The following is a 12,859-nucleotide window of genomic DNA, read 5'->3' as shown; positions in this document are numbered from 1 at the left end:
GAGCAGTGAGGTGGATTGTTATTCTATCAAATGTTCTGAAGCTTATGCTGCATCTCACTGGTTGCATGTCTTTTCATTGCAGGCGCATGCCAAGCCTACTGGAGTATTTGAGTTACAACTGTAACTTCATGGGGATCCTGGCAGGCCCACTTTGCTCTTACAAAGACTACATTACTTTCATTGAAGGCAGATCTTACCATATGACACAATCTGGTGAAAATGGAAAAGAAGAGACACAGTATGAAAGAACAGAGCCATCTCCAAATGTAAGGTCATGAGATTTATCTGGAGCCTTTATTTATTTATTTATTTTTTGAGACACAGTCTCGCTCTGTCGCCCAGGCTGAAGTGCAGTGGCCGGATCTCAGCTCACTGCAAGCTCCGCCTCCCGAGTTCATGCCATTCTCCTGCCTCAGCCTCCCGAGTAGCTGGGACTACAGGCGCCCGCCACCTCGCCCGGCTAGTTTTTTGTATTTTTTAGGGGTTTCACCGGGTTAGCCAGGATGGTCTCAATCTCCTGACCTCGTGATCCGCCCGTCTCGGCCTCCCAAAGTGCTGGGATTACAGGCTTGAGCCACCGCACCCGGCCTATCTGGAGCCTTTATAGCATGAATTGGTTAGTCTTATTTAAAAATACAAATACTTTCACATTGGGAACTTACCCATCTGTTTCTTTAAAAATACTTTTCAAGATAAATGACTCTTCACACCGTACCTAGTAGAAGTACAGTCATGATTAAGAACACAAATAAGGTCACTTCAGAAACTATGTGCTGAATTCCTCAATGAGAATAATGCTTTATAGTTACAGGGGATTTTACAAGAAAGCTCTTATCATGGAATTGGCCAGCCTAATAATTTTCCAGGCCCCCTTTCCCCTTCCCCCTTTCCCCTTTCCCCTTCACCCCTTCCTCCTTCCCCCTTCCCGCTTCCTGCTTCCCGCTTCCCTTCCTTTTCTTTCTTTCTTATTTCTTTCTTACCTATGCCTTGTGTTCCAGCAGATTGTAAACACTCTGTATCCTCCATTTCTTTTTTGCTTTTCCTCTCCTCTTCTTAATTATTGCCAATTGAAATCTTTCTTCTCTTTAAAAGCCTACTTCAAATATCACCTTTTTCCACAAAACAGCTCCTGATTCCCACAATGAAGAGATTAGTAATATTATAAAGATATTAATAGTAGCTAACGCTTTGACAGTGCTCACCATGTGCCAGGCACTGTGGTGTGGACCTCACACGTAGTTACTCTTTCAGCCCTCACAGCATTCATACAAGGTAGGTGCTGTTTTTCTCACCATCTAACAGATGAGGAAACTGAGACTCAGGCTAAGTGATTTGACGAAGATTTCCCAGGTTGGCAGTAGAACTGGAATTCACACCAGTGCAGTCTGGTTTCAAGTCTATGCTAAGTTGCCTTACAACCAAACATAATTTTTACTTTCTTTAAGCCATTGGGGCATTTGAAATTGCTGGGATGCTGCTTCATAAAGAAAGGCAGTGAGGCTCTGTATAGGCTAAGTTTCTGTTAGATTTCATCTGGTAAAATGTATAGTTTCCATGAAAAAGAATAGGCCAATCTTTTTGATGATGAAGGAAAGGGGCTAGTGTGTTTTCTCTGAATGTAGGGCTTAGAGCAAGGGGTCACCTTCTTTCTCCTGCAAATCTACCACCCTCTACCGTGTGGGCAACAAAGAGTGAATGTAGAAATGTACATGCACTCGCAAAAGATAGTATATTATCTCTTTCCTACCAGGTGGCTCATTGTATTTTATACCAGAAAGGTGTTTTTGTCTTCATATTTTCTATTACTGGTTAAGTGTTGAGAAATGTCATATCAAACTGAGTGGGATTCCAGACTTGAAATTGATGTCTGTTCATTGACTGTTTTGTATCTCCAGGATGACCACTCAATCTTTTAGCGGTCTCCCTGCTGTAAGAGAAGGTAAAGACAATTGCAGACAGCTTCTTAGAAGTTTATTTGGGAATGCTAGAAGGAGAAGAAAAACCTAGGAATCAAGATGCTGGACTGTCCGTGGCCAGTTTGGCTCATCATTTCGGCACATCACTTAATGTGTATGAGTCCTTTTCTGCAAAAGGAGAATCTTAATGTATTCCCCATTTTAGAGACTGTATGAAGATCAAATGATTTTGTAAAATACTTGAAAATATCCAATGTTATAAACATGTGATAGTAGTAAATCAAACTTGACAAAGAATAATACAAATGTATATATTCTGTCACTTCACCGAGTTTTTATGGGTTTTACTCTCTTAAAATGTCACTTTCCTCTTTTGGGTTATAGACATCCTAAATCAGAGGTTGTTGATAATGGCAAATATTCTTAATGTTTTTTCCCACCATTTTAATAATATATTTTATTTAAATTTCACATGCATATACTTTAGAAAGTCAAATAGTGGTAGTTAGTCGTAAGTCCCTCAAGGGGCATTTGGAAGCTCCTTTTGCATCAGTGGAGTGCGTAGATGCTCAGGATCCTAAGGAGGATGCTCATGGAGCCCACTGGCTCTTCTGTCGGGGACCTCTCCACTGTCCTCTCCTCTATCTGCATCAGTTAGGATATGGGTTTGGCTGCTGAAACAAGGACCAAAATAACAGGAATTAAACAAGGTGGAAATTTGTTTTCATGTTACATGTGGGACAGCTCACCTGTAAGCAGTGCATTGATAATATGGGGGCCCCAAGGTGTTAGAGATCGAAGCTCCATCTTCCCTGTGCATACTACTTTTGCTCGCATCCTGTCGGCCAGAACCTAATCATACGCCACACTCAGGTGCACCAAAGGCTATGATGTGTCATCTTTAGCTAGACTTCTAAGCACTCAAGAGAAACTTCCTTTTCTGTGCAGGAAGGGGAGGAGGGCTCCTGGGTAACACTTGGCAGTCTCTGTCATGATGTCTGTAGCCATTTCTCTGGGGCTCTTTGGTTTTTTTGAGTGAAGGATTCTCCAGTCTTCTGCCTGGGGCATACAAACTTGACTGCTGGGACTCTGGGTCTAGGCAGGGAAAGGGGGCTGAGGATGTCACCTCTCAGGATACAGGCTGTCCTGGTATTCTCTACATTTTCATTGCAGCACCATATCCCTGCCCTGCTTCAGAACCGTATAGTCTTGTGGCCACAGTACTTCTTATTACATTACTAAAATGATATGCCTCATTTTAAAATTAAAGTATGGGGCCATTTATTTCATCTTGCTTCATTTATAATTACAATTTTTTTCTCTTCCATTTTAAAATCTCATAATTCAAATGTATAGGTAAGATATTTGGGAGGCATTGAAGAAAGAGTAGCCTTATTTTATTAAAGAAAGGGATAAAAGACAATGGAAAATGAGAATAACTACTGCTGCAAGGAGTCTTTGAACACTGAGTTCCACCTTGCAGGAGCAACCAATAATAAAATACTGTTCTCAGAAGTGCAGTGCATCCGGCATATGCTTTGGCTCTTGCCTTGGAGCTTTTCTTTTGGCACTATTATATAAAGTGTTAAAATGTGGAGCTTGATTGATAAATTACTTCAGTTAATTTGAGTACTGTTTGGTTACTATATAGAGCATTTCTACATCCAGGTATTTTGTTGCATACTTCATCTGAATCCAGCCTTCTCTTTGCTTGTTTCTTTTTCTTCATAGCCTATATAATCTCTTTCATACCAAATGAAGTTGAAATATTCTGGCCTTCTACAAATATAAAAACAGCACGAGTTGTAAAAATACAAAACACCATGAGTTGGTAATGTGACCTTACCGCAGCATTGCTGAGAAAAGCGTCTTCTTTTCACCAATTTTATGCAAATTCTTATTCTTCTCAGGTGTATAGCTCTTTTGGTTTTTATTATTCTTGAACAAAGTTGTGTTAACTTTCAGATTTACAGAGATGCATAGATTGTTTATTATAAAAATAACATCCATGAGATGCCTAGAATTTGGAAAATATAGAAAAGATGCAATGGAAAAAAATATATATCCGTATAAAATTTACTGCCAGAAGTAATTAATGTTAATTTTTTTGTATTCACTTCCATTCACACCAATACACTTATGCTTGCTTTTAGATTTTTTTTATTTCCTGAAAGTTCTGAATACAAAATGGAGGTTTTAGTATGAGTTGAGCAATAACCCCTAGGTAGTACTTACAGATACAGTTGGAAAAGTTCATACCATGAGACTATGGAAGACTTTAAATGCCAAGTGCAATGCAGCTCTTGAATTTTGACCAGGAGAATTGTAGGACTGATGATCGTTCAGGAAGGTTGATCTGTCAGTAATACATAGAGTGAATTAAAAGGAGCATGGATAAAGTTGATGAAGTCTCGCCTTGTACTTTTCAGACTGCAGTGATTCAGAAGCTCTTAATTTGTGGGCTGTCCTTGTTATTTCACTTGACCATCTGTACAACATTACCTGTGGAGTACAACATCGATGAGCATTTTCAAGCTACAGCTTCGTGGCCAACAAAGATTATCTATCTATATATATCTCTTTTGGCTGCCAGACCCAAATACTATTTTGCATGGACGCTAGGTAAGTAACATGTAAATAGACTTCCCTGTGTCTGTGTTGAAGCGTTTCTTACCTTGTTGGTAGATTGCTATCAGTGCGCCCTCTTGAGGATACATAAAGACCAATTGGAAAAATTAAGTCGTCTGTGTAGAAAAAACAGCCCTCACAACTCGTATGTAAGGATATTCTAAAAACTGAATCAATCTTATTATAATACAAAATAAAAGTAAATGGATCAATGAAAAGACAACAGATATTTGTTAAATGCCTATTGTATTCTAGATTCAGTGCTAGCCAGGATAGATACAAGTATGTATAAGACACAGTCCTCATCCTCCAGATGGTTATAATTTAGTATGATTGTATTCAGCTAACCATTCTGATACCTGTTAAATAGACCATTTAGTATGATATGATCAATAGTTTATCAGCAAAGTGAATAAAATTATATTGGCACATTGATAGGCGGTCATCAGTTATGCTTGGCAGGTAGAGCAAATTTTAGAGAAAAGATAACATGCAATCATGCCTTTAATTGAATGTGGGCCAGTTATGGTAGCTCACGTCTATAATCCCAGCACTTTGGGAGTTGAAGGTGGGAGGATCACTTGAGGCCAGGAGTTCAAGACCAGCCTGGGCAACATAGTGAGATCCCTCTCTCTACAAAAAGATTTTTAAAAATCAACTAGGCCTGATGGCGTGTGCCTGTATTCCCAGCTACTTGAGAGGCTGGGGTGGGAGGACCGCTTGAGCCTAGGAGTTTGACGCTGTAATGAGCCATGATTGCACCCCTGCACTCCAGCCTGAGCAACATAGTGAAGTTTTAGTATGAGTTGAGCAATAACCCCTAGGTAGTCTCAAAAACAAAAACAAAAAGATTAAATGTGATTTCACAAAGTGGAAAATGGCTAGTTTTTCACTCATGAGCAAAGAGAGATGAAGGTACCTCGCTTTGCATGGCAGATGTTAGCAGGGGCATGTAGGAAGGAAGGACCTGGTCAGGTGAAATGGGCTTTCACAGGACCTTGCCTGCTCTGCTGAATGAGCCACAGGAGGCTTCAGGTAGGCTGACAGCCTGATCCTGTGGCAGAAGAAGATGATTCTGGCCATGTTTTGAAGGTGGGACTGAAGTAGAGAGAATGCTTCATTGGATAAATTGAAACCTCTTTTATATATGTGTTGCCTTTTTTAATCTCACCCACAAGATTATAAACTCCTTTATTCTTAAGATTGTGTTCTGCTTGCCTTGTTTGTATTTGTTACTCAACAAATATTTGAATGAATGCATGAAGAAACACCAGCCAATAATTAGGCCTCTGAGGATTAGCATTTTACTGTCGGTTTTATTTTGATTACAATGAAATACAGTTTGAGGCTGGAATCATTATTTTCAGTCTTTCATCATATAGCTGTGCACAGTAGCATCATTAAAAGTTGCTTTAACCTTGTGAGTTAATGGCCAATTAAGATATAATGTTACTTTATGGATTTTAATCTAAGATTTAAGGATTGAACGTTTTTATTGTAGCCAAATTTAGACATCAATAATACCAAATTAAATTCCTGTACTACTTAAATTCTGACTTTAAATTGAGACTGAGAACTTTCCCAAACAAACCTGGTACTTTTAGGGGTTTATAAGAATTGTGACCTATTGGTTGAATCACTAGATTTATAGAATATAAGAGTTCTGCATGTTTTTGGATTTGGTTGGACATCTAATTGTTGTAAATCTTATCAACAGAACAAGGGCATTGAATTTATAAGGCTTTTGAGAAAAATCACAAGATCTCTGTAAATACGTAAAAATATACAAGATTTATCATTAGGCCGGGCACAGTGGCTCACACCTGTAATCCCAGCATGTTGGGAGGCTGAGGCAGGAGTTTGAGACCAGCCTGAGCAACATGGTGAGACCCCATCTCTTCAAAAAAATTTTTTTTAATTAGTCAGGTGTGGTGTTACATGCCTGTGGTCCCAGCTCCTCAGAAGTCTGAGGTGGAAGTATTGCTTTAGCCAGGGAAGTTGAGGCTGCAGTGAGCTGTGATCGCACCATTACACTCCAGCCTGGGTAAGAGTGAGACCCTGCCTCAGGAAAAAAAAAAAAATTATCATTAATTTTTTATTTGCAATTATGACAATTAAAATGATTATTTGGGTACTTCTGATCTTCCAACCCCAATATTTGGTTTGAAAAATGAATCTTGTGCATTTTTACATATTTACAAACCAAAGCAAAGGTGAGTTAATTCCTTTTCCTGATTCTTTCTTAAAGAAATAATCATATTAGAATATATATGAATGACAATTTGAAATTGAACTATATTTAAAGAATTTAAAGAATTTTTAGCTATAAGGCAGTAAAGTTATTCCATTCAATAAATACTTATACTATGTCTGTACTGTCTTAACACAAGTAATGGTTGAGTCCCTGGTAATGGTTCAGCCCTGAGGTTCAGGTTTCGACTCTGTCAGTGGAGTCGCCAGCTGAGGCTCAGCATGCGTGTGCCCACGTTCATCTCCACCCCCACTACCTTTTTTAAATTGTTCATTTGGTTGTAAAATTGGAGTTTAATGATCTCTGGAGGTCCAAAAATCTGTTTTTTGGGAAATCCAAGAGTTCCAAAATTCTTTAATTTTTTGTATTTTGTTAATAATTTATAAAATAGTATGAATGTATTCTGGATCATATGGACAGTTACTTTCCAATTTTTGTATCCACATGTACATTTTTCAAATTATAATTTCATGGATACTAGTGGCTAGGCAGACTATATTTAATTCCTTAATTCAGGGTTCTCAAAATGGGAATCAGGCTTCTCATCTCCACAGCCATGTGGCCCTGCCCTTTTCTCCTTAACACCTCAAAAAAACCATGTATTGGGATCTGAGCAGTTTTTTTCCCCTTTAATTCAAGTTTGAAAAACATTTAGCCCATGTAGGGACAGATTAAAGTTTAAATTGATGTTAATGGTCAGTTATTTGGAATATCTCTATATAATGACAACTTGGAAGCTCTCTCAGGGGTTACATTACCTGAGGTAAAGATTAGGCAGGGTCTGTGGTGGGAGACTGGGGGGCAGGGAAACATGGAAGGTGGACTCCTGCAGTTTGATATCCCCAGTTCTCTTCTCGTTTTGTTGACCATACCCTGGGCCAACCTTGTTGTCAAGTGTGAAGTTGGTTAGGAGTTTCATTGCTCTTAGATCACAGTAGGGCTAAAAAAGATAGAGAGGATGAATACATGAACAAATCAGAAGTGGAGGCACCCATGAGGAAGGGAAGGAGTTCCCCAGCAGCCATGTATATGGGTATGCTGCCCATGTGGGTAACAGATTTTTATTTTTAATTCTGGGGCTTACCTTTAAGGCTCGTATTTATGTGAACTGAACAAAGGTGGCTGACCTCATTAAACCTGACAAAGGAGTAAATCTTGTTTATTCTTTTCCCCAAAGTGTAATTTTTAAAGGATCTTGTTTGATGTACTAAAATGCACTAATAAACAATAAAACACTTTAAGGATACATGTCTGTATAGGCATATTATTTTGCTGGACTTTGATGGATTTCTGTTTGTTTATTCTTTGGTCATGATACAAATAGCATAAACAGTTTTCCAGTTGATTGGAAAAGGGCTCATTTGAGGCAGAAATTTTCTTTGCGGCTTAATCAAGCATGTACATAAAGCAAAAATGACTAATCAAGCATTGTGGTGAAAAGGATTAGAAAACAAATTCTGGGTTGGGTGCGGTAGCTCATGCCTGAAATGCCAGCACTTTGAGAGGCCAAAGTGGGAAGATCACTTGAGGCCAGGAGTTCGAGACCAGCCTTGGCAACATAGTGAGACCCCCATCTCTACAGAAAAAAAAAAAAATTAGATATGATGATATGCACCTGCAGTCTCAGCTACTCAGGAGGCCAAGGGAGGAGGATTGAGGCAGGAGGCTGAGGCAGGAGGCTGAGGCAAGAGGATTGAGGCAGGAGGCCGAGGCAGGAGGATTGAGGCAAGAGGCTGAGGCAGGAGGATTGAGGTAGGAGGCTGAGGCAGGAGGCTGAGATGGGAGGATTGAAGTGGGAGGCTGAGGCAGGAGGCTGAGGCAGGAGGATTGAGGCAGGAGGCTGAGGCAGGAGGCTGAGGCAAGAGAATTGAGACAGGAGGCTGAGGCAGGAGGATTGAGGCAGGAGGCTGAAGCAGGAGGATTGAGGCAGGAGGATTGAGGCAGGAGGCTGAGGGAGGATCATTGAGGCATGAGGATTGAGGCAGGAGGATTGAGGCAGGAGGCTGAGGCAGGAGGATTGAGGCAGGAGGCTGAGGCAGGAGAATTGAGGCAGGAGGCTGAAGCAGGAGGATTGAGGCAGGAGGACTGAGGCAGGAGGCTGAGGGAGGATCATTGAGGCATGAGGATTGAGGCAGGAGGATTGAGGCAGGAGGCTGAGGCAGGAGGATTGAAGCAGGAGGATTGCTTGAGCCCAAGAGTTCAAGGCTGCAGTGAGCTATAATCCTGCCACTCCAGCCTGGGGAGAGACAGAGGGAGACCCTGTCTCTATTTTTTGAAAATTCTAGAGACATATACACAGAGTAGGTTCTGGTGAACCAAGAAAGAAAGAAAATGGAAGGAAAATATTATGCCTCACTTATATATTATTGTTTATACTAAACTTCAAATATATGATTAAAAAGAACATAGTGCTCCCAGAGCAAAAACATTCCCTTAGCAACTTCTTGGCAGCTGGTTGAGCATACTCTGCTGTGTTCCACTGGCATGGCTAATGTTGGGGAGCGTTTCCTGTTCGAGTCTTCACCTTTACCTGCTGGTCCGCAGCAGCTTTTAAACTCCATCTGCCCCCAACTCATGCATAATGTGTCACGTATTACTGACTAACCAAATTGTCCTGGATGTGTTATTTTCATTGTATGTGATGTTGTTTCTGACCTAAAAATTAGAATAAATCTACTTTTACTGTCTAAGAATAAAATATAATAACACATACCTTCTGGGAGAATATGGTAGATTGTTGTGGAGATTCTTAATAGTTTTTTTTGAATTTTGTTTTCTATAGCTGATGCCATTAATAATGCTGCAGGCTTTGGTTTCAGAGGGTATGACAGAAATGGAGCAGCTCGCTGGGACTTAATTTCCAATTTGAGAATTCAACAAATAGAGGTGAGTCAATCATTAAGAAGTTAGTTAGTATATACTTTAAGTACCAAGTTTGCTTTCATAAGTTATGGTGTGATGTCCTAGGAGTGGTATTGAAGGTTTTTTAATATTAACATTCATTCTTTCATTTAACCAATATATATTGGTCACCAACTGTGTGCCCTGGGCACTGAAGACAATGAATAAGATAGGTACAATTCAGGCCCTCATGGAGCTTTAGTTTCCTAGAGGTTACAGAATAAGGTAAAATAGGTGGTGATCAGAGAGGGGTAAGGCATGTGGGTATCCATGAAATAGGAATCCAGGTTAGTTTAGGTGTTTGGGGGAAGAAGGTCCTAAAGAAAATGATGCTTAAGCTGAGTCCCAAAAGACAGGCAGACACTCCAAGCAGAGGGAGCAGCCTGCGGGCTGAGAGAAGCTGTGTGGCTCATGTTGCTTCATAGTTGAGGGAGCCATGAAGGATGAGGTTGGGGAAGTGGAGGCCAGGCAGCCACACTCTTACAGGCCGTATGAAGAGTTTTGATCTTTCTTATAAGAGCAATGGGGCACTGTGGATGGATTATATGTGTAGCCAAGTGAGGTGATCATATAGGTGTTTTAGAAGGATCTGGCATGTAAAATGTATTTCCCTCAAGAAGCAGAGAGCTCTGTTAGGAGGATGTTTTGTTAATCCAAGATGATGGTGCCCTAAAGCACATACTGCCAGTAGGGCTAGAAACATATAAACATATTAGAGAGCTGTGTAAGAGACTCAACAGAACTTGGTGATAAATTGGGATCAGCAAGAGAGAATGAGTTATGAATCAGGCCCAGAAATCTGATTTAAACAACTAGGTTTATGGTGATACCTTCCACTTAGATAAGGAACAGAGAATAGATGTGAGTTTGAAGGGAGAGGTAATATCTTCAAATCACAGACTTAGTGAGTTGTCTACCAGGCAGATCATGGTCAGATACTCAGCAGAGGCACCCGAGCTTGAGAGTAAAATCTGGGAACTGTCAGCACCTGGCAGTTCAGGCCCTGGAATGAGAACGAGAAGAGGTGAGAGTCTCTAAAAGAGCACCAGTACTGAGAGGCTGGGCAAAGGAATTCAGGAGTAGCCAGAAAGAAAAAAGGAGAAAACTAACTGGGCACTGTGGCTCACACCTGTAATCCCAGCACTTTGGGAGGCCGAGGCAGGCAGATCACTTGAGCTCAGGAGTTTTAGACCAGCTTGGGCAACATGGCAAAACCCCATCTCTAGAAAAAATACAAAAACTAGCTGGCATGGTGATGAGCACCTGTAGTCCCAACTGCTCAGCAGGCTGCAGTGAGCCGTGATTGTGCCACTTGCCCTGTAGCCTGGGTGACACAGTAAAACCCTGTCTCAAAAAAAAAAACAACAACATTGTTTTGCCAGCCTATGAAAAGGATCATTCCAGCATTCCAAATCCAACACCAAAACTTGAGGTGAAGAGGTGAAGCTGGATCCTCTGATGAGCCCTAATGTTGCTAAAAGTGGGCAGTCAGGCAGTAAGTGCCCAAGATGGGATAATGTAAGAAATGCAGGCCATCACTGAAGTGTGCTGAGATACCCAAATCCGAATCGGATTTCTAGATCCTTCTAAATTTAGGGGGGATGTGGAGTATAGAGAGTAGGTTAAACACCAGGTCAGATCAAAAGGGGAAGTGCTATGGGACATATGACCCAAGCTATTACAGATTAAAAGGCTTTGGCCAAATGCACTGGATGAACCTTTTTTGGAATCCTGATTGACCAAACCAACTGGAAAGGACTTTTGTAAACATCAGGAATATTTTAATACAAAGGGGGATTAGATGATGTTGAGGAATTATTATTAATTTTGTCGGATCATGGTCTTTTAAAAAGTCTTTATTTATTGGACACACATTCTGAACTAATTGCAGGTGGAATAAGAAGTCTGGTATTTGCTTTGAAATATTCTTAACAACAGTGTTGGCAATAAAAATGGAGAAGGAGAGGGAAAAATTGATCATTGTTGAAGTTGAGTGGTGGATATAGCGGTGTTTCTGACCTTTAATTATTAACACCTTAAGGGGAGTTTTGAGACACTCTTTTCCTAATAATTTCCCCCCTGAAATTTTAATACCACAGATACACTGTATATCTGTATACCTATTGATATACTACTGTATGTATATATGTTCTTCTTACATTAAAAAATGATATTTTTGCCCCTTAAGAACCAATTTTCGTCTCCTGGGGGCGATATCACCCCTGCTGAGAGTGCATGGTGTAAGAAAAAGTAAAGAAAGGAGTTAATTTTTCTGAAGGAAAAAATGGTCATCAGTGCTAAGTGCCACTGAGATACCAAGTAAGAGAAGGATACAAATGCCTTAATTATTTATTTATTTATCTATTTTCTGAGACAAAGTCTCACTCTGTTGCCCAGGCTGGAGTGCAGTGGCGTGATTTCGGTTCACTGCAACCTCTGCCTCCCGGGTTCAAGCGATTCTCCTGCTTCAGCCTCCTGAGTAACTGGGATTCAAGGCGCCTGCCACCACACCTGGCCAGTGTTTGTATTTGTAGTAGAGAGGGTGTTTCACCATGTTGGCCAGGCTAGTCTCAAACTCCTGACTTCAGGCAATCCACCCATCTCGGCCTCCCAAAGGGCTGGGATTACCGGCATGAACCACCGTGCCCATCCTTGTTTATAGTTTTATGAGCAACAGTTTCAGGAGAGGGATTGTCATAAAGGCCAGATTATACAACTCCTAGGAGTTCATTCCCCATAAAGGGAAGAGGGTAGAAATAGGGCAGTAGCTGAGGGGAACAGGGAATTAAGGAGAGCTGTTTGTTTAATTTTGTTTTAAAATGGAGAGATTAAAACATGTTTACTGAGTAGGAGACTATTTGGAGGGGAGAGTGTGAAGCTTCTCCTACAGTTGAAGGAGAGAGACCTATTGATCATTGAAGTCCCTGAGAAGATGGAAGTGGAGAGATTGGCCCTGAAGGAGAAGGACCACTTCTCCTGTTATAAAGATAGGAAGGAGGGCAGGATAAGTATGTGTGCAGCTGAGTGTGTAGTTTGATGGTGAGAATTGGAGTCTGATGATTTTATATCGTCTCTGTAAAGTAGGAGGCCAACTTACCTGTTGTGAGGGAGAAAGGAGGTGATAGGACCAGAGATATAGATGGGGTATTAGGTTGAATCATGT

The 12,859-nt window shown here is 40.7% G+C and overlaps 1 protein-coding gene across 5 annotated transcripts in view; it reads left to right on the top strand.

Moving 5' to 3' along the window:
• The window catches only part of MBOAT2 (membrane bound O-acyltransferase domain containing 2), a 147,939-nt gene that overhangs the window by 122,569 nt on the left and 12,511 nt on the right, over window positions 1-12,859 (top strand). For all 5 annotated transcript variants that reach the window (XR_003115296.1, XR_003115295.1, XM_025354337.1 and 2 more), the window contains 3 exons: window positions 83-266; window positions 4,346-4,538; window positions 9,578-9,681. Coding sequence is in view for 3 of the 5 variants with exons in the window: in XM_025354337.1 (XP_025210122.1) it covers window positions 83-266; window positions 4,346-4,538; window positions 9,578-9,681 (481 nt within the window). In the remaining 2 variants the exon portion in view is untranslated. The remainder of the gene's footprint in view (window positions 1-82; window positions 267-4,345; window positions 4,539-9,577; window positions 9,682-12,859) is intronic.

Source organism: Theropithecus gelada, chromosome 13 (assembly GCF_003255815.1).
Source record: "Theropithecus gelada isolate Dixy chromosome 13, Tgel_1.0, whole genome shotgun sequence".
NCBI lineage: Eukaryota > Metazoa > Chordata > Mammalia > Primates > Cercopithecidae > Theropithecus > Theropithecus gelada.
Note: the sequence above shows the minus strand (reverse complement) of the source record. Positions and strands in the feature narration are given on the sequence as shown.